Genomic DNA, 20,532 nt, shown 5'->3' on the forward strand with positions numbered 1-20,532 from the left:
AGGATCGGTATCACTTCTTCTCTGAATGTTTTATAGAATTCTTGACTGGGGTTTTTATGGTAACAGAAGCTCACTGTCCTCTAAGCATTGAATCCTTTCCCCCTCCCATCTGCCCACCCCTGATAACCACTGATACACCTTGATCTCTGTACATGTGGCTATCATTCATTTTTACCACCATATAATGCTGTGTTATATGAGTGTACCCCACCTTATTTATCCATTTCCATGTTGATAGGCATTCAAGTTGGTTCCCGTCTTTCTCTGTCTGAAGTGTTGCCATGAACATTTTTGTGTGTGGCTCCTGCTGTTGCTGTGTGGGCTCTCCTGTTTGGTGATAGCTAGGAGAGGATCTGTAGTGATATGTATGGAAACAAGTGACTTCCCAAGATAACATCAGAGCAGCCACATAAGTTCGCACTTTCAGCAGCAGCTGATAAGGTCTTTCTGAGCCACATCCTCTCTAACGCATGATACTGTTGGACTTAATTTTTGTTGATGGAATTAGTATAAATGATACCGCATGGAGGTATTGGCTTGGTTGCCTTTCTTGCTTTAATAATAAGATTGAACATCTTTTTATAGGTTTACTGTTCTATAAAAGGTAGTTCACAGCTTAAGCCCATTTTTCTTTTAGGATGTCCTTTACATACTGATTTGTAAGAATATATTGTTGTTTTGTTGTCAACTTTTATTATTTAAACGTATTGCAGAAACTTTTTCCTGGGCTGTAGCTTTTCTTTTTGTTTTTGAATTAATACAGGGAGGAAAAAACAAAAGCTTTGTACTTTGTTTATTAATTTATAGAAATGTTTTGAGAATATTATGAGAGTTCCTGAACATCCTGTACCCAGTCTCCCCTGTTAGAAATGTCACCATGGTACACTTTTCACACCTAGTGAGTTACTTCATTGTTATTAAGTAAAGTGCGTGCTTTATTCAGCTTTTCTTTTTGCGTGGTGTCTTTCCTTCTGTTACCCGATCTTATCCAGGATACCATTACCCTTATTCATTGATTCATTGATTGATTCATTGATTGATTCATTCATTCATCTTCTCCAGATACCGCATTACACTTAGCTGTCATGTCTCCTGAGGGTCCTCTAGCCTCTCTTTCTCAGACTCTCCTTGTTTGTGATGACCCTAAAGGTACCAAGGAGCTTTACTGGCATAGTGGCAAGGCATTTGGTTGCTAACCTTATTGTTGATGGTTCGAACCCACCAGCTACTCGATGGAAGAAGGAAGAGGCATTCTGCTTCTGTAAAGATTAAGGATCTCTGGTAGTATAGTGCTTAATACATTTGGCTGCTAATCAAAAAGTCAATTGTTTGAACCCACCACTGGCTCCACGGAGGAAAGATGAGACAGTCTGCTTCTGTAAAGATTTACAGCCTTGATACCCAAGGGGGATTGCTGTGAGTTGGAATCAACTCAGTGGCAGTGAGTTTAATTATGGTAAAGATACATTATGATGAATAGGAAATCTGAATTTTAACGTTGTCAAATGGATCAATTTTTTATAGTTAGTATTTTCTGTGTTCTGTATAACTAATTGTTCTGACAAAGTTGAGAAAACCACTGGTTTATATTTTCTCCTAAAGCTCTTTCACGTTGTAAGTCGTGATCTGCCTTGAATTGAGATTTGTATCTGGTGTAGGTAGGACTTGTAAAGGGCCAAGCATACTCAGGTCATTTCTAAAGAGCAGACGCACAGGGTCTCAAATGGGAGCTGTGACCTCTCTCCCAGGCTTTCTGTCTCTGGCCATGACGACAACAGTGTGGAGCTGACAGTGGCTGAGGGGCCCTATAAAATCATCTTGACGGCACGGCCATTCCGCCTTGACCTGCTGGAGGGCCGCAGTCTGCTGCTCAGCGTCAATGCCCGAGGACTCCTGGACTTCGAGCATCAGAGGGCCCCCAGGGTCTCGTGAGTACAGGGGTTGCGACTTCTGGGAACTTCGTGGGGAGAGTCTAGAGATGTGGGGTTTGGCACTGGGTTTCTGGGAGGAAGCAGGGTGGCAGGACAGCCAGGTAATGGGGGGCGGGCTGGAAGAAGCTGCCTGTCAGGGAGGGTAGGAACCAGACCCGGGGTAGTTTCTCAATTTCCTGTACAGCCTGGGAGGCAGTCACTTTTGTCCCGGAGCTGTACTTTTGGGCATCACCTCTGGGAGGCCTGCCTCTCCCTCTTCCCTTCTTACATCATCACATTTCCCAGATTTATTTTCTTGCTTTTTTGTTTTATTTTTTTTAATTTCTGTTTTCCCCCATCTCTGGAAGTTTGTCGATTGAAACTCACTTTTATGTTTCTGTTTTTGTGTTGGTTTTGTGCCTCCTTTTCCCCTTCCCTACCCATCTCCTCCTGCCCCAGTTTCTCGGATAAAGTTAGTGTCACGCTCGGTAGCATATGGGATAAGATCAAGAACCTTTTCTCTAGGTAAATCCATGGCCACTGGTACTGTATCTGTTCCTCTGCCCTTCCCGCCCTCCACTTTGGCCCTTGGGAAGTTGTCTGGATCCCTGCCTGCCTTGCCCTTTATGCACTCAGTTCCCCAGCTCTGTGCTATATGGGCCTTTGGGCCCTGTTCCCTGGGCTAGGAGCCTCCCCGGGAGAAGAAGGATAAAATGTTGGAAGTCCTCAAGGAACTGAGGGAGCCTCTTGCTTTGCCAAGGGGTGGAGAGGCTGCCTGGCTCTCGGCTGGGGTGCAACTTAGAGCTGCTTGCCAGCTGCCCTTAAGAGCATTTTGGCAGAACCTCTCTTGCATATTTGTAGACTCTGGTATGATCCGCTCACCTTTGTAAAAAAAACCCTTGTGCTGGGCCAGGAAGCTGAAGCCTTGCGGGGGCAGCTGGAGCCAGAGTCTCAGTGGAGGCATCTGAGCCAGGATTGGCATCCCCGGGCCCCTGACCCATCCTGCCCGTCTCTTGTGGGATGCTGGCAGAGGGTGCTGCCTTGGGCCTGTCTGTGGAAGGCACCTCCCAGTGGCATTTACTCCTTATTTCCCTTTCTCATTTCTCCCCATCCTCTGCACACCCACATGCTCATGGGGGGGTTGTCCCTCTTCATTTTAACATTTAGTCCCTTTCTCCAATGCCTTCGTTCCTTTGGACCCTTGGCTCTCTATTCCCCCACCCCTCCTTCCACTAGCCCCTCGTCCCTGCCCCCTCTGGATTGGAGCAGACAGCTCTCCTACCTTCCAGGCAAGGATCAAAAGACCCAGCTGAGGGTGATGGGGCCCAGCCTGAGGAAACACCTGGGGATGGTGACAAGGCAAGTTGGAGGGTCGGTGGTTGGAGGACAGGATTGGCTGGGAGGCTGGAGGGGATGGCCCATGAGAAACTTGAGTTTAGTTTCATCATCGGGGTGAGACTTAGAGAACGGAAGGGGCACAGGAGGGAACTGGTGTATGACTGAGTAGAGGTCCTGTTTCCTCTTTATAGCCAGAGGAGACCCAGGAGAAGGCGGAGAAAGATGAGCCAGGAGCCTGGGAGGAGACATTCAAAACTCACTCTGACAGCAAGCCGTATGGTGAGGGGCAGGGCACGCCTGGCGCAGGGCTGCAGGGAGGCCTTGCCAGGCGATGCTCTTGAGCTTGTCCTCTGCTTTCCTTCCAGGGCCTACGTCTGTGGGTTTGGACTTTTCCCTGCCAGGAATGGAGCATGTGTATGGGATCCCTGAGCATGCGGACAATCTGAGGCTGAAGGTCACTGAGTGAGTCCCATAGTGACATCAGGATGTGGGGGGAGGGCTGGGTTAGAAGGCAGAGGCTTTGGGGGAATGTGCATGCGGATTGGGTGTCCCAGGCAAACGTGGATCATTTCCTGTGCCCAGAGCCCCTCTGTTGATCAGAACAGTCTACTTTGAGAAAGGGCAAAGGGACTTTTTTTTTTTTTAAACTGTGATTTAGGTGAAAGTTTACAGAACAAATTCATTTTTCATACAGTACAGTTCATACACATTTTGTTTCATGACATTGACTGCAATTCCCCACAGTATAACAGCTTTTATCCTATTTCCTCCCCGTAATTACTTCTTCCCTGTGTCCTTTTTACCTATGCATTCCTGCCCCCTGAGCTATCTCCCTGTGCAATTACTGCCCTTCTGTTCTCCCATGATTGATTGCTCCAAGGAGTGTATCTATCTGATGTAAAGGTTCACCCTATATGACTGTCTGTTGTTTGGCTGGAAGCTACAGAAGGGAGTTCATTTCCAGACCTGAAAGATAGCTAGGGACATAGTCTTGGGGGTTTCACTAGGGTTAATCAGACCAGCAAACCAGGTCTTTTTTTTTTATGATTTTGAGTTTTGTTCCACATTGTTCTCCTACTCTATCCAGGATCTCCTGTACTGATCCCCCTCCAAGTGGTTGACAGGGGTAGGCGGGCACCGTCTATTTCTTCTGGTTTCATGGTCATATAGGCTGAGGATCATCACATGGTCCGCTAGTCCCTTGGACTGATAGTTTCCATGTGTCTTTGGTTTTCTTCATTCTTCTTCGCTCTGGATGAGGAGAGACCCATTGTTGCATCTAGATGGCCACTTGCAAGTTTTAAGATCCCAGTTGCTACTCACCAAAGTAGGATGTACAACAGTGTTCCTGTGTAGTATGTTACGCCAGTTGAGCTTCAGTGATCAAAGTGACCAGTGATTTCCCTCACCTCTGGGGTGGGGTCTTGTGTGCTGCAGTCGGGGGCCAGTCAATAGCCTGATCTGCCTGTCTGCCTGCAGGGGTGGGGAGCCTTATCGCCTGTACAACTTGGACGTGTTCCAGTACGAGCTGTACAACCCCATGGCCCTGTATGGGTCTGTGCCTGTGCTTCTGGCACACAACTCTCAGCGGGACCTGGGCATCTTCTGGCTCAATGCCGCTGAGACCTGGGTCGACATATCCTCCAACACTGCCGGGAAGGTGAGAGCACAAGGCGCAGTAGGGAAAAGTGAGGGTGAAAGCCTTAGGCTTTGAAACGAATGTCAGGACATTGGCTTTGAAGAGGCTTTAGGGGTACCCTCTCTGGGGATTGGGTGAGGGAGGGGGCCCTGGGGCAAGTGAGCAGCATTTGAGTTCCCCATTCACTCCCAGAAGACACAGGCTTCGGACTGCGTTTCCCTTTCTGGCCTGGGGACGTGTTGCTTACTCAGTACCTTTTTTATTTTGAGCCTCAGTAGGTGCTTCTCTAGGTGCTGGGGATGGAGGGGCGGACAGGGAACGGAGGTGAGATTTTCGAGGTGGTCAGTGCTAACCAAGCCCTGGCAGTGGAAGGATTAAGTGCTTGGCTGCTAACCAGAAGGCCAGCAGCTCCAGGAGTGAAGGGTGTGGTGGTTTGTCCCTATAAAGACTGCGTCCTGGAACACCCTGAGGAGCACTGCTCTGTCCCATAGCTGTCGAGCTGGAATTGACTCGTCGCACAGCAACAACCAAGTACTGCCCAGAAAGAAATGAGACGGTCTCATGATGGGGGGTGAGGGCTGTGGTGCTGCTTTAGAGCGTGTGGTCAGGAGCCTCGCCAAGGAGGTGACATTTGAACTCAGACCAGACTGACTCACAGGAACCAGCTGTGTGTGGTCTCTGAGGAGGAAACCACTGCTTTTGTCCTTGGGTTGGGGATAAGAGGGCAGCTCCCGGGCCTCTCTGGTCTCCTGTACAGACTCTGTTTGGGAAGATGCTGGACTACCTGCAGGGCTCCGGGGAGACTCCCCAGACAGACGTTCGCTGGATGTCAGAGAGTGGCATCATCGATGTCTTCCTTCTGCTCGGGCCCTCTGTCACCAACGTCTTCCGGCAGTACGCTAGTCTCACAGGTACGTGGTGTCCCCACTCTGTGGCAGCCAGGGGCCTCAGAAGGGGTGGCTCTGCATTTTCAGAAGGGTTGTGCCCGGCCTGTTTTCTAGCCCCTCAGCCTCCCTCTCGTTTACAAGCCATTTCTGGGTGTCCCCATTGACCCCAGCTTGGGCCCAACCCCCATTGTGACCCCGTCCCTCGCTGAACCCGCAGGGACCCAGGCATTGCCCCCGCTCTTCTCCCTCGGCTACCACCAGAGCCGCTGGAACTACCGGGACGAGGCTGATGTGCTGGAGGTGGATCAAGGCTTCGATGACCACAACCTGCCCTGTGATGTCATCTGGCTGGACATTGAACATGCTGATGGCAAGCGGTATTTCACCTGGGACCCCAGCCGCTTTCCCCAGCCCCTCACCATGCTCGAGCAGTTGGCCTCCAAGAGGCGGAAGGTAAGAGGCCAGCGGAAGGCTGGTCTTCTCTGGGTGAGGCTGTGGCATGAGAGCCCTGGGGCTATCTGACCACCCATGTGCCCTGCCCTCAGCTGGTGACCATCGTGGACCCCCACATTAAAGTGGACTCTGGCTACCGGGTACATGAAGAGCTGCGGAACCAAGGGCTATATGTTAAAACCCGGGACGGCTCTGACTATGAGGGCTGGTGCTGGCCAGGTAGGCAGCCCCACAATCCAGGGAGAGGCTTTTCGGGGACCAAGGAGGTAGAATAGTGACTTCTGCCTCTCAGGAGTTGACAGCCACACTTCTTCTCTCCTAGGCTCAGCTGGCTACCCTGACTTCACTAATCCCACAATGAGGGCCTGGTGGGCTAATATGTTCAGCTTTGATAATTACGAGGTAGGGACCCATCCTCTACCCTGCCTGCATCTGTTTTTCTCACCTGCCTCCCTGAGTCTGCCACTCTGAGTGGTGACCCTGCTTTGGTTGAGTGCCTCAGTGTCCCAGGGCCTTGGTGACCTGGGATAGCATTGAGAAATGCATCTTTGTAGATCCCAGGGAGCTCTCTGCTCTGACACCGTTCGTGTTCTTCCTCCCATGTCCTTCTATCCCCTTTTTCTGCCTTGTGTTCCCAGGGCTCGGCTCCCAATCTCTATGTCTGGAATGACATGAATGAGCCATCGGTATTCAGTGGCCCTGAGGTCACCATGCTCAAGGATGCCCAGCATTATGGAGGCTGGGAACACCGGGACGTGCATAACATCTATGGCTTCTATGTGGTGAGTGACTGGGAGAGGAGGGCTGGTGGAAAGAGGGAAGCCTGGCCCAGAGCCTGAGGGCCAGGGAACTTGCTGCAGGTGACAGCTGGCCTTGGTTCTCACTGTGCCTCCTCTCCCCTCTCCCACCCAGCACATGGCGACTGCTGACGGGCTGGTGCTGCGTTCTGGGGGCGTAGAACGCCCATTTGTCCTGAGCAGAGCTTTCTTTGCTGGCTCCCAGCGCTTTGGTAAGAGTTGGCAACTAGAGCTGTGGCACAGGGGTCTGAGAGCCAGATCGCAGGAGCGGTGGGCCTTGGCCTGGCTCTGAGAAGTCCCCCCCGACTGCGGTCTGCTGAGAGTGGCACCCTGCATCCTCCCCACTGTGCACTGCAGGAAGAGCCAGGCAGTGGGAGGTCCCACCCCATTCACACGTTCTTGGGTATCAGTGGGAGCCTGGGGACCCCAAGCAGATGTAGCAGGTCAGCAAGGTGTGCTCTGTGAAAGGCTGGGCCCTTCCACTATTTGCAGACCCCTCTTTTGTCTTCCTTAGGAGCTGTGTGGACTGGGGACAATGCTGCCGAATGGGACCATTTGAAGATCTCTATCCCTATGTGTCTCAGTTTGGGGCTGGTGGGACTTTCCTTCTGTGGGGGTGAGAAAGGGAGGACATTGGCTGTGTTGCTTTGGTGGGAGGAGGGCCAAGGCTGCAAGCTCAGGGCCTCCGTGCGAGCAGAGAGCTGAGCGTCCACGTCACCATCTTTTCCAACCTGCTGCTTCCTTCCTCTCTCTCAGCGGATGTGGGCGGCTTCTTCAAAAACCCAGAGCCAGAGCTGCTCGTGCGCTGGTACCAGATGGGTGCCTACCAGCCCTTCTTCCGGGCACATGCTCACCTGGACACTGGGCGGCGAGAGCCGTGGCTGTTAGCGTCTCAGTACCAAGACATCATCCGAGATGCCTTGGGCCAGCGCTATTCCTTGCTGCCATTCTGGTACACTCTCTTCTACCAGGCCCATCGTGAAGGGGTTCCTGTCATGAGGTGAGGTGGTCTGTGAGTCTGTGGGGTGGGCAGCACTGGCTCGGGACAGTGGGGACTAAGCATCATCTCTGGGCTGCTTTCTTCACTCACCAGGGCCTTGTAAATCTGATTTCAAGGTCAAGAGTGAAGGGGGGACTAAAGAGGAGGAATTAAAGCAATAAACATTTATGGAGTGCTTACCCTCTGCCAGGCGTTACTCATCACTGTGTCCCTAGTCTAAAAGAAGACAGACAAGTATCCACCCTTGGGGGTGGATGCCTTTCCTTCTAGAGAGGAAGACAGACATGCACATAAACACATACAAAAGTCATGAGCAATGACGTGCTCTTTGAAGAAAATTAAACTGTGTGATGGGATCAGATAGTCAGTCGCACAAGGTCTTTTAGAAGACGCCCATATGAGCTGGGACTTGAATGTTGAGAGTGAGATAGATGTATCTAGTAGAATGTTGTAAGCGGAGGAGATAGCGAGTGCAGAGTCTGGAGGGGACATGAGTTTGTGCTCCAGGAATAGGAAAGCAGCCAGCGTGTCTTGGGTGAGGAACGAGGGGAGGGTAGGACCGGAAGCCGGAGAGAAAAGTGAATGACCCTCTCCATTCATGGTCTGAGAGGGCTCTGTGGAGCAGGTGGGGTTATGCAGTGTGGGGAGAGGCCCCTGGAAGGCTGCTGTGCAGAGGAGCTGGAAGACGGGACAGAAGACACAGGAAGGGGCTTAGGAAGTTAACTGTGTAGGCCAAGGTAGTGCCGCACAGTTGCGCTCTGAAACCTGCCTGGGCTTCTGGCTGCGCGTTTCTGGGTCTTACCCTGTGCCGTGTCTGTGTCATCACCAGTTCTTGGAGGAGGATCTTTGACTTCTGCCAAAACAGCAAGTCTTTTCCTTTCTTGTCTTGTTCCCTTCATAGACCACTGTGGGTGCAGTACCCTCAGGATGTAGCCACCTTCAGTATAGATGATCAGTTCCTGCTTGGTGAGAAATGGGGAGGGCAGTGGTGCTAGTTTGGGGTAGGGCTGAGCAGAAGCAAGCACTTGTGGAGAATAACTTGGGGATACCCAGGGAGGGAAGAGGATGGGAGGCTGACGGGAACACCACGGCTGGGAACTGACCCCTCCGGTCAGAGTTGATTCCGTCCTGGGGTGTTTCAGGCGATGCGCTGCTGGTTCACCCCGTGTCTGACGCTGGGGCCCACGGTGTGCAAATCTATCTGCCTGGCCAAGGGGAGGTAAGTGCAGGTGGGTTGGGTGGGGAAAGACAGCAGAAGCCAAGGGGGGCAAACCAGACCCAGTGTCACCTGTCTCTCTTCTGCCACCCACAGGTGTGGTATGACACTTACACTTACCAGAAGCATCATGGTCCCCAGACTCTGTACCTGCCTGTAACTCTAAGCAGTGTGAGTATGCCCGCTCCATTTGCCAGTTCAATCTGTGTAGATTTCCAGAGGGGGCAGAGTGTGCATTTTGGGGTTCAGTACCTGAGTGGACACAGATGGGTGAGAGCAAAAGACCCTGAGGGGCCCAAGGCTGGACAAGGGGGTGACTTCATGCCAGCATTGCTCTTGGCCTAGATCCCTGTGTTCCAACGTGGAGGGACGATTGTGCCTCGGTGGATGCGAATGCGCCGTTCTTCATCCTGTATGAAGGAGGACCCCATCACTCTTTTCGTTGCGCTCAGTCCTCAGGTGAGTGCCCAGGCAGGGAGTGTCCTTGGCCGTCTGCCTACCAAGCCTCCATCCTCCAGGGCTCTTCCTCTGGCTCCCTCTTGGGCTCAGGCTCCTACCTGTTCCACTTCCCACCCAGGGGACGGCCCAAGGAGAGCTCTTTGTGGATGACGGGCACACGTTCAACTATCAGACTCGCCACGAGTTCTTGCTGCGTCGGTTCTCATTCTCTGGCAACACCCTCGTCTCCAGGTAACGGGGTGCCCAGGCCTCGGGAAGGCTCACAGTTCACTGGGCTCTTCCTTCACCTCCTGCCTTTCCTTCACTCTCTTCCTTCTGCTCTGACATCTTTCCCCGTGATGGGCGTCTGTTTGTGCCCTTCCAGCTCAGCAGACCCAAAAGGCCACTTTGAGACACCGATCTGGATTGAGCGGGTGGTGATAATAGGGGCCGGAAAGCCAGCGGCCGTGGTACTCCAGACAAAAGGTGCGTGAGTGGGCTGGCCTGGGAGTGAGCAAAGCCAGGGAGCGCGGCCTTGCCTGTGGGGAACGGGCCGGATTGCTGGGCAGCTGACTGGCCACACTGTTGTTCTGACCAAGGCCCTCATTCTTCCTTGTCCCCAGGATCTCCTGAAAGCCACTTGTCCTTCCAACATGACCCTGAGACCTCGGTGCTGACCTTGCGCAAGCCTGGTGTCAACGTGGCAGCTGACTGGAGCATTCACCTGCGATAACGCAAGGGCTGTTCCGGGAGGGGGAGGGGTGCTGTGGTGGTGACTCTTCCTTCTGCCTTGGAGTCTGACCCTCCCCAGACTTCACCTTCTTGTCACAAGACTCAGATTCTGCCAGCATCTGGGGAGGATGAGGGCTGTCCCTGGGGTCCCACTTCCTCTTGTGGTCTCCTGACCTGCCCTCCTCCGTTGACACCAAGCCTTTTCCCTTCATCCTCCAGCATCCTGTTGCTCTCAGCGGAGCACGTCATCTGTGAAGCTCTGGGGACCACAGGGCCCTTGCTTCCCCTCTTTCCTTTCTGTGGGGGGCTCTGAATGTCCTTCCCCAGAGCCTACTCACTCACGCCTCATGTGTGTGGGTACCATTCCTTGGAAGATGAGGGCAGTGAGTTTAGGGCTAGTTTTTCCTTCCCTGTCCTCCCCCCCCCAGCTGCTCTCCGTCCTTTGGTTTCTTCCTCCTGACTCTTCTTGTCAGCCCTCCCCGTTTTGTGCCCCACTGATACACTGGGACCACTCTTCCCTGCTGAGGGATGAATGGAGCAAAGGACCGGGGCTGCTGGAGAAGGTCCTCTTTCCTCTCATCCTGACCCTTTCCCCTCCCTGGTCCCTTCTAGAGCTGCTGTAGTTCCGACAGGGACAGTTAACCTCCCCTGTCCTGTGGCGGAAAGAAGTTTCTGTTCCTCCTTAAGAGAGGATGGGCATTAAACTTCTTTCGCCCTTTCTTGTCCCTTCGGGGGGCATTCAAGATGGAGAAATCAGTTGTGGTTTCCTTGAATCATGGTCACCTGTATTTATTGCTGGGAGAAGGCTGAGGGTGGGGGGAGATGATCATGTGTGGCCAGGGTTGGCCCAAAGCCCTGGGTAAGGGTGGGTGGGTGGGATGAAGGGGGATATTTGTGGGGATTTTTTTACTTCCTCTTGGACCCCAGCTACGACAAGTTTTGATAAAAGGAGAAAATAAAGAGATAAAACTCACACTGTCAGGTGTCTGGATTCTAGTTCTGGCCTGACACAGATCCTAGAAGCCCAAGGTCGTCGCTTCAGTATAAACCTCACTGACTTAGCGCACACACGCCTCCCGCAGCCTCCTGGGGGCTCCTATTCTCATAGAGGAGTCCAGCAAAGTCGTCAGATTTCAGTTGTGTCATCCAGTTGATTCCAACTCATAGTGACTGTTTAGGACAGGGTTGTTGTTACGTGCCGTGGAGTCAGACCCGACTCATAGCAACCCCTCCTTGGGTTTCTGAAGCAGTATCACTACGGAAGTAGATTGCCCCATCTTCCTTCCGAGCAGTTGCCGATGGGTTTGAACCAGAAGCCTTCTGGTTAGCAGTCAAGTGTCTTAGCCACTACGCTACCAGAGCTCCGTAGGACAGGGTAGAACTGCCATGTGGGCTGCCCTAGGACCTGGGGGAGGAGCTCTGGTAGCATAGTGGCTAAGACACTTGACTTAACCAGAAGGCTGGCGGTTCAAACCCACCAGCCACTCCTTGGAAGGAAGATGGGGCAATCTACATCCGTAGTGATACTGCCTCAGGAACCCAAGGAGGGACCTACTCCGGCAAGGATTGCAGCCTAGAAACCCCTATGGGGCAGGTCAGTTCTGTCAGATGGGGTGCTGTGAATCAGTCGGTTGCATGGCTCTTAGGGAGAGCAGGCCTCTAGGTTTTTTCCTCCTGAGCAGCTGGTGGAAACGGCCAACTTTCCAGTTAGCAGCTCAGCACTTAGCCATCGTGCCTCAGGGCTACTCCTGGTAGGTGTTAATTAGTAATTAGTGACCAGAGCTAATGGTGTCTCTTGGATAGAAACAATCCTATAAGCAGATGTTCTTGCACTAAAGGCTGCTTTTCTTTACCTAACAGCTCTTTAAAAAATGTTCCCATCGTTTTAGTGACAAAATAGTTCCATTTTGTAGCGCAACAATCTTAAAGAATATTTTGCAAGTTTTTGTTTTTTGCTTAGGATGGCTTGTAACTGTGAGGAGGCAGGGGGTTACCAGTGGGGACTTGCCCAGTTCAGGAATTTCTAATCAATTCCCTGGGGAGGAAACCCCTCACTCCCTTGGCATACCCTACCCGGCTTGTCATCTGGTGGGAATATGTGCAGAGGGTATAGTATGGATCCTGGAATAAGATACTTAGAAGGGACACAAGAGAAGGTTGCCCTAAGGTAATTTATATGATTTTCTCAGTCTTATCTCTTACCTCTAAATTTTGGAGAATTACGTGAGACGCACAGAGTACTGGCTGGTACATGGTAGGACCTACATTGCATATATTTTCTTTAACAAGGCTTTGCTGGCAACTGTTACTTGATGCTTGAAATGAATGAATGACTGTAAGGATAAATCTGGGCACCAGGATTGGATTTCGCCAGCGATGCCACGCTGCTAGGAATACAGAAGTCCCACGTGCTACCACTGGCTTTCTGACCAGCGGCCACACGAATTGACACACCGGAGATGACGTCATTCAGCTCCCAGTACCCGGAACTAGGCGGTGGGACCGGAAATTAACCTTACGGGGGGGTGGGAAGCAGACTGACCGGAAGTGGGCCTGGCCGGCGTTGCCAACCCCAGCACCCCGGAGCCCGCCTGCCGCGTGGAGCGGGAGGGAGGCGGGGCGGGGCCGCTGCAGGGGCGGGGCCTGCGGGTGGGCGGGCGGAGATCCCGCGACCCCCCGGACCCCGCCTGCCCGGGCGCCGCCGGCGGCGCGGCCATGAAGCTGAAGCTGAAGAACGTGTTTCTCGCTTACTTCCTGGTGTCGATCGCCGGCCTCCTCTACGCGCTGGTGCAGCTCGGTGAGCGGGGCTGGGCGGGGCCGCGGCGGCCGGCACGAGGGCGCCCGCGGCTGTGCATCCCGCCCTGGGGACGAGCCCCTGCGCAGACCTAGTCATCCCGCTCGGCCCTCCGGACAGCCGTCGGTGGCCCCGGCGCACCCCCAGCCGCACCTCGGATGAAATCCAAACTCCTTCCCAACCCGCAAAGCCCCGCATGTTTGCCTCTCCAGCTTCATTTCGACTCCTCTTCATCTCTCTGCTTCCGCCCGACTGGCCTCTTGACAGTGTTTCGAAACCTCCATGCTCATTGCTCCTCTCAAGCTCTGAACTGTTATCCTTGCCTGCAATGCTTTTCTCCCCGCTCGTGCCGGCTGCCGCCTCATCCTTAAGGTCTCAGCTTAAATGTCACCTCCTCAGAGGCCTTCTGTCACCGTAGCTAAAGTAACCCTTCCTCTTTCCGGATCTCTGTTATCTCTATCCTGTCTGTTTCCTTCACGATTCTTAAACCACCATCCCTGATGATTTGGTTAATTTATCTGCTTCCTTCGCTAAACTGAAACCTCGGTGAGGCCAGGGACCAAGCCTCTTTTGCCCTGCTATATCCCCAGCACCTAAGGCAGTTCCTCACTTGTGGGATCATGCAGTAAATAGTTACATAATGATGGAACAAAAGACAAACCTTTGGTCTCGCAGCTAAAGGGACTGATTGAACTCTCACTGCCTCTTATGCAGGGATTTAGGGACAGCGCCAATCAGATATTTGAAAGACTACCTAGTTTAAGGAGATTGGCTCGTCCTTTATGGCTCCAGAAGGTAGAATTAGGACCGGCAGGTAGGAAGAATGGAGGCAGATAATAAGGTCAAGATGCAAGTGAAAATTGTTAACAGGTGGAATTTATTAAGGATGGAGACCAAACCCAAAACCCAGTTGCTGTCCAATTGATTCCGACTCATGAGACCCCAATGTGTGCCAAGTAGAACCGTGTGTTTTCAGTGGCTGATATTTTGGAAGTAAATTGCCAGGCCTTTCCTCCACAGTACCTCTGGGTGGACTCGAACCTGCAACCTTTCACTTAGCAGTTGAACTCCTTGACCCTTTGCACCACCCAGGGACTGGAGATTGAGGCGGGTTTCCCACCACCGGGGATCTAGGAAAGGCTATTAGAGTTGTTGGGGAATTTTTTGACTAGGAGTTAAATGAGAAGGTTAGGCCCTTTACGATGCTGAACGGAACGTGCTGTGGTTCTCTGTCACCATCCCTTTCTTCCATCACTGCTTCCTGGGACCAGGTCAGCCATGTGACTGCCTCCCTCCCCTGCGGGCCGCTGCAGAGCAGCTTCGGCAGAAGGATCTGAAGATTTCCCGGCTGCAAGCCGATCTTCGACGCCCACCTCCTGCCCCTGCCCAGCCCCCTGAACCCGAGGCCCTGCCGACCATCTATGTTGTCACCCCCACGTACGCAAGGTATGGCTCTGGTGCCCCCAGGAGGGCTGCATCGACCAAGGGTTTGGGATTGATGAAGAGCAATTTGGAGAGCCACTGGGCCAGAGGCTGCTCCTCAAACTAGGGCATGCCACATGTCAGGATACATGAAGCACATTTTTATCTGGAGATTGATGGGGGAAAAGGGTGGTTTTTCTATTAACATAGACATGGGTGTTCTATGAAATGGAACATAAAATTCCTGCTAAGTATAAAGATGGAACAGTAAGGTTTCAAAGAATTGTTGAGCTTATCAGTGAGTTTATGCTTTCTTCTTAGGGAGCTTTAGGCTAGGATGTTTGAGAACTGATTAAATTGAAGTAGAAAGGAGTCTGACCTTAATAGTCATACCAGGGTCTAGAAATAGCTACACCAGCTATTTATAATATCATTTACACTCTACCAGGCACTGTGTTGTTGTTGTTGTTGTTTGCCGTCGAGTCAAACCCGACTCATAGCGACCCCTCCTTGGGTTTCCGAGGCAGTATCACTACGGAAGTAGGATTGCCCAACCTTGCTTCCGAGGAGTGGCTGGTGGGTTTGAACCACCAGCTGTCTGGTTAGCAGGCAAGTGTCTTAGCCACTATGCTACCAGCACTGTGCTAAGTGCTTTATGTTAAAAAAGTAAATAAATAAAAATATCCCTTTATTACTGATACAACCAATTGGGGGATGTGGTTTTAGATCTGTAGCCCAAAGGGTTCTCAAAGGCACCTCCCTGGAATCAGATGGCTGACCTCCCCAGGCACAGGTAGTTCCAGACCAGCATGGTTGTCCCCCCCTCCTGACAGGCAGGCAGAGCTGAAGGCTAAAGGAGCCCAGCAGGCCGAACCACACATTCCCAGTTCCTTCTCTAAACTCAGGTAACTGTTCACCCTCCCCCGGAGAGGAGTGAGCCGCAGGGCTCCACCTGGCACCTGGAAACCCATGCACCAGAGGAAAAGGAGCTGGTCCCACTGGTGTTTTAGAAAGTCATTATTTCATCTTTCAAGCAATACCGTTATATGGTTATTCAGTGCTATGGGGTCACTTTTGACTCATGCTGACCCCATGTAGCAGAGCAGAACTGTCCATAGGGTTTCTTAGGGTATAATCTTCGCAGAAGCAGACTGCCACGTCTTACTGCTGCAAAGCCTGTGGGCGGGTTCACACTGCCAACCTTTCTGTTAATAGCCGAGTAGTTAAGTGGTATGCCACCAGGCCTCCTTCTTTCCCCTTTACAGCCTAGGAAACGGAGGCTCAGGAAGATTGAGCCATTTTCTCAAGGCATCTTATCTAGTAAGTTACAAAGCTGGGTTTCAAACCCAGATCTGATTCCAAAGCCTGTGCCTTTAACTTAGAGTCTCCCACAGTCAAAGTCCTGGGGTTGAGGTGGGTGACAGACATGGACTGGCAGGACACGGCAGGTGAGTGTCACAAGGCTGTTTGGGTACTGTCTGGGGATAGGTCATGGGGGATGCTAGCCATGTGACACGTGCTGGCCAGGAGCAGCCACATGTCCCAGCTGGATGGGCAAATGGTTCCCCCCCTTTTCCCGTCTTGGCGCGTCTCGCCCCCTGCAGGCTGGTGCAGAAGGCGGAGCTGGTACGCCTGTCCCAGACACTGAGCCTGGTACCCCGGCTGCATTGGCTGCTGGTGGAGGACGCTGAGGGCCCCACCCCGCTGGTCTCAGGGCTGCTGGCTGCCTCCGGCCTCCTCTTCACACACCTGACAGTCCTCACCCCCAAGGCCCAGCGGCTTCGGGAGGGTGAGCCAGGCTGGGTTCGGCCCCGTGGTGTAGAGCAGCGGAACAAGGCCCTGGACTGGCTGCGGGGTGGCGGAGGTGCTGTAGGTGGGGAGAAGAACCCGCCCCCACCAGGGACCCGAGGAGTCGTGTACTTTGCTGACGATGACAATACCTACAGCCGGGAGCTCTTCGAGGAGGTGAGCACTGGCCTGGGGATGGCGAAGAAGGCCAAGTGGGGGCTGCTTCATGTGTTGCCTTGGTTTCCAGTGTTGCTGGTGGCTGCTGGGAGAGGAGGAGGGAGGGAGCAGTGCGGGAGTGACCCAGTAGTCCTTCCTGCTGCTCCCTTTCCACTGGGCCACCTCCTTGTCTCTGTTTCTTCTCTCCTGACCTCTTTCAGATGCGCTGGACCCATGGTGTCTCAGTGTGGCCCGTGGGGCTGGTGGGTGGCCTGCGATTTGAGGGCCCACGGGTACAGGATGGCCGGGTTGTGGGCTTCCACACGGCGTGGGAGCCCAACAGGCCCTTCCCCATGGATATGGCGGGATTCGCTGTCGCCCTCCCCTTGCTGTTGGCTAAGCCCAATGCCCAGTTTGATGGTACTGCTCCCCGGGGCCACCTGGAGAGTAGTCTCCTGAGCCACCTTGTGGATCCCAAGGACCTGGAGCCACGGGCTGCCAACTGCACTCGGGTGAGGGGACAGAGGCAGGCTCAGGAAGCCGGCGCTGGGAGGGGCTGGCGATGGAGAAGGGGAGTGAGAGCCTGCATGGGGAGGGTCAGGGGATGAGCGACTGACCGGGAGGGATCTCGGAGAGCTCGGATTTGACCTTGCTTGCTTGAAGGGGAAGCTGGGAGCCAGGGGAAGAAAGGGTTCTCCGGCCACTCTGTCGCCCAGAGCCTAGGAAGCCATGCGGCAGAGAGAGGGGAAGGGGAGGGACCCATTTGAGGAACACCAGAGCCTTCCCACCCTACTCTTCACTCCTTGTAGCCGACCCTGTGTTGGAGGCATGGAGAACCAGTCCACGCTGACAGCCCCAGAAGCCTGGCTCCAGTGGGGCCTGACTCTAACAGAAACCCTCCCGGCACAGGTGCTGGTGTGGCACACGCGGACGGAGAAGCCCAAGATGAAGCAGGAGGAGCAGCTGCAGCGCCAGAGCCGGGGCTCAGACCCAGCCATCGAGGTGTGACGTCGGCCAGCGCACCCCGACTACCACCTCATCGCAGGCACGGACCTCGTGGGATCGGGCGCTCGGCCTGCCCAGGATGTGGCTTTGCAAGTCCTGACCCCTCAGAGCCGGAGCTGGCTGGCGTGGCCCTTCTGCCCCTCCAGCCCCAGGGCGCGGCCCAGCTGCTTCTCCCTTCCCCCTCTGCCTGCCACGTGGTGCTGCCCACAGGCTGGGGACAAGCGGCCCTTGTATTGAGCCAGGTCAGCTCTGTGGGGCGGAGCAGAAGGACAGATGGACTACTCAGGAGGGAGGGCAGCCGAGTAACTGGGTAACCTGGAGGAGCTGGGCTGGACCCTCCCACCTCAGCATGCTGGCCCCCTCCTACCTCCAGAATAAAGAATCTCAGTCGGGAAGGGCCTCTCTCTCTCTCTCACTTAGCAGGTCCCGTTTTTCCCACCTTCTCTCACATTTATGTGGCACCTGCCGCCACCTAGGCAGAGCCAGGGTCAAAACCTTGGAGTCCTGCCTGCTCCACCAGACAGAAGTCAGTTCTCTCAGGGCCCCACCCCCTTGAAGAGAAGGACAGTGACTTGAGTCCCAAAGCTTTATTGAGTCTGTGTCCCACAAGCAGTCTACCGTCCGTCTGTCCTATCTCACTTCCCCTTGCCCTGTTTTTCCTGCCGCGGGGCTAAGTCTACCACACCTGGCCTTCTCCCTCACTCTGGCCCAGCTGGCTGACTACCCGCCCCCTCTGATCCCAGGGCCCCCACTGGGAGCCTTGGTGAGGGGTTGTGAAGCTTCCAGACTTGCCCCCATCTCACTCCAAGCACCAGACCCTTAGGCCTCAGGCAGAACCTCCTCAGGAGGTGCCTTTTCCGGGGCAGCCTCCTCAGGGGCTGGCTTGTGGGCAACCCCTCCGTGCAGCCAGGCTGTTTTCAGCATGTCTTTCAGCCCCCCAGGAAGGAGATATCCCTGGGTGTCTCCTTCCCCGTCGATGACCCCGCCGAGCCCCTCTAGCGCCGTCTGTAGGTACCGCAGGCCCAGGAGCACCAGAACCTGCGGGGAATGCAATGGGGCAGAGGTCAGGGAGGGGCAGCAATCTCAGGGGGCCTGGGGTAGAGGCAGCGAGGGGTCCCAGGCACAGGGAGGCCTCGGACACTTAGCCGACTCACCTGTAGCAGGAAGGTGACAGCCAGTATGCTGCCTAAAGTGCTCGCCAACCCCTGCAGGTACCCTAGCAGCACCCCGTGGCACCCTTGGGCCCAGAGGTTTAAGTTGGGCTGCCGGGGATCGAAGATGAGGTGGGCGTGGGGGTCTAAGAGCTGGCTTTGCAGGCAAGGCCGGGGTGAGTGGGGGTTGCAGCAGGAGAAGGGGACGCCGTCAGTCAGGTATAGACCTTCCACGTTGCTCTGGATACGGCTGCGAAGGGAGGGCAGGGTGTTAGGACGACTCCGGACAGAGAACCAGGGGAGAAGCTGCAGGGTACAGGAGCTGGGAAGGGCCAACTGACAGTAGAAATATCTACTCAGGGCTTCAGTAGGTGCCAGGCATTCACCATCCACCTTTACAGCGACCCTATCTGGTCGGTACTAGTAGTAACTCCATCTTACGGATGGTGAAGTGGGCTCAGAGCAGTTAGGTAACATGCCCTGAGTCACACAGCTAATAAATGGCAGATCTGTCATCCAGACTCAACCACTAGGCTCCATTTCTTGCCCATTTGGGTGAGGACGGGTGCAAGGCAGCAGGAGACAGACTGTCTGGGGAGGAGAAGGGAGAGAAGCCAATCACTCACTCCGTCACATCCTGGTCATTGGGGTCTAGGTAGCGGCTGCTGACCCACTGGACCCCAAACCAATCCTTGTAGCCATGGCGCCCGCAGCAGTGGTGTCTCAGCTGCAGCTCATCTATCAGCCGCTTGGTATGGCAATGCCCGGGCACCTCTGTGTCCTTGTAGTGAGCCAAGGCAGTCCCCAGGCCTTCCTCCAGTCCTGTGCTCAGACTCCCAGGCAAACCCAGGGCTAGCCCCAGGGCAAGGAGCAAGAGGCCCCCGCCCCCAGCAGTGCCGGCCACCAGCAGTGGGCCTAGGACCCCTCGCCAGGGAGGGTACCGAGCTGCATCCAGGCTCGCCCGGCTGGCTCCTGCACCCACCAGTCCTGTGCCCAGGGCCACTGCCCCCGCTGGCAGGGCAACCCGGGCCAGGGCAGGGAAGGGGCAGGAAGGAGCCAGGAAGGTTCCAAGGGGCCACAGCTGGCCCAGAAGGTGCCCGCTACAGAGGATGGTGAGGCCACCGGCCAGTGCCAGCAGCCAGGAGAGGAGCCAGATCCCCTGCGCCAGGCGGATGCGGAGCTGGAGGGGCAGCACCAAGGGCAGCACCGGTGCCATCTCCCATCTCTGCTCGAGGGAGTGCCGGACTGTCGCGGCTGGGGTTGGCCGGGCCAGGATGCTGAGTCAGCGGCGCCCGGCTTGAGCTGGGCTAATGCCACGCTGACCCCAATACCCTGGGCATCTTCTACCCACAGCCTTAATAACTCCCGCCCCAATGCCCTGCCAGCCCCAATTCGGGATGCCTTGGCCTGGCCCCTGAGGAGAAGCCCCGCCCCCCGGCCCGAAGGCCCCTTTCGTGACCCCGCCCCTGCCCCCTCGCGGAAGTGGGAGGGCTGATCGGCTCAACCCGAGGGGCGCGGGGTCCGGGGCGGAGACTCCCCTGGGAGCCTGGGGGCGGGGATCCCGGAAGGGCCCGGAGGGCGGAGGCCGGGCGGGGTGAGGGGGTCAGCGGGTGGCCCCGCCCGGGACTGGGCCCGGACAGGGAGGGGTTACCAGGCGGCCCGCCCCCCCGGCCCGCCCCCCTCCCGCGCTTCCTGGCGGCTCGGCGTCCGGCGCCTGTTTGTGCTGCAGCTCTGGGGCCCGGGACGGCCCCGCCACCCATCCCCGGGGGCCGAACGCGCCCCGGGAGAACCCGAGGCCCCGGCGGG

General features: G+C 54.9%; 3 protein-coding genes across 3 annotated transcripts in view; 2 read left to right on the forward strand and 1 right to left on the reverse strand.

Annotated features, from left to right (window-relative positions):
• GANAB (glucosidase II alpha subunit) overlaps positions 1–10,411 on the forward strand; it is a 21,362-nt gene extending 10,951 nt beyond the window's left edge. The window contains exons 5-25 of the mRNA XM_007944878.1: positions 1,749–1,928; positions 2,370–2,435; positions 3,200–3,269; positions 3,440–3,527; positions 3,614–3,710; positions 4,728–4,908; positions 5,645–5,798; positions 5,992–6,227; positions 6,320–6,446; positions 6,550–6,629; positions 6,866–7,009; positions 7,140–7,236; positions 7,539–7,640; positions 7,781–8,024; positions 8,926–8,990; positions 9,167–9,243; positions 9,337–9,411; positions 9,586–9,699; positions 9,818–9,930; positions 10,064–10,164; positions 10,302–10,411. Of these exons, the coding sequence (XP_007943069.1) occupies positions 1,749–1,928; positions 2,370–2,435; positions 3,200–3,269; positions 3,440–3,527; positions 3,614–3,710; positions 4,728–4,908; positions 5,645–5,798; positions 5,992–6,227; positions 6,320–6,446; positions 6,550–6,629; positions 6,866–7,009; positions 7,140–7,236; positions 7,539–7,640; positions 7,781–8,024; positions 8,926–8,990; positions 9,167–9,243; positions 9,337–9,411; positions 9,586–9,699; positions 9,818–9,930; positions 10,064–10,164; positions 10,302–10,411 (2,521 nt within the window). The remainder of the gene's footprint in view (positions 1–1,748; positions 1,929–2,369; positions 2,436–3,199; positions 3,270–3,439; positions 3,528–3,613; positions 3,711–4,727; positions 4,909–5,644; positions 5,799–5,991; positions 6,228–6,319; positions 6,447–6,549; positions 6,630–6,865; positions 7,010–7,139; positions 7,237–7,538; positions 7,641–7,780; positions 8,025–8,925; positions 8,991–9,166; positions 9,244–9,336; positions 9,412–9,585; positions 9,700–9,817; positions 9,931–10,063; positions 10,165–10,301) is intronic.
• Positions 10,412–13,125: 2,714 nt separating this feature from the next.
• On the forward strand, positions 13,126–17,578 carry B3GAT3 (beta-1,3-glucuronyltransferase 3). The gene is made up of 5 exons (XM_007944881.2): positions 13,126–13,207; positions 14,476–14,650; positions 16,231–16,591; positions 16,792–17,082; positions 17,480–17,578. Exons 1-5 carry the CDS (start codon positions 13,126–13,128, stop codon positions 17,576–17,578), a joined length of 1,008 nt encoding a protein of 335 aa, XP_007943072.1.
• Positions 17,579–18,394: 816 nt separating this feature from the next.
• On the reverse strand, positions 18,395–19,942 carry ROM1 (retinal outer segment membrane protein 1). The gene is made up of 3 exons (XM_007944883.2): positions 19,353–19,942; positions 18,730–18,976; positions 18,395–18,613 (listed from the first exon to the last, which is right to left on the reverse strand). Exons 1-3 carry the CDS (start codon positions 19,940–19,942, stop codon positions 18,395–18,397), a joined length of 1,056 nt encoding a protein of 351 aa, XP_007943074.1.
• Positions 19,943–20,532: the final 590 nt, after the last annotated feature.

The sequence above is a fragment of the Orycteropus afer genome, unplaced genomic scaffold, assembly GCF_000298275.1.
Source record: "Orycteropus afer afer isolate SDZICR_OR568_19922 unplaced genomic scaffold, OryAfe1.0 scaffold00130, whole genome shotgun sequence".
Taxonomy (NCBI): domain Eukaryota; kingdom Metazoa; phylum Chordata; class Mammalia; order Tubulidentata; family Orycteropodidae; genus Orycteropus; species Orycteropus afer.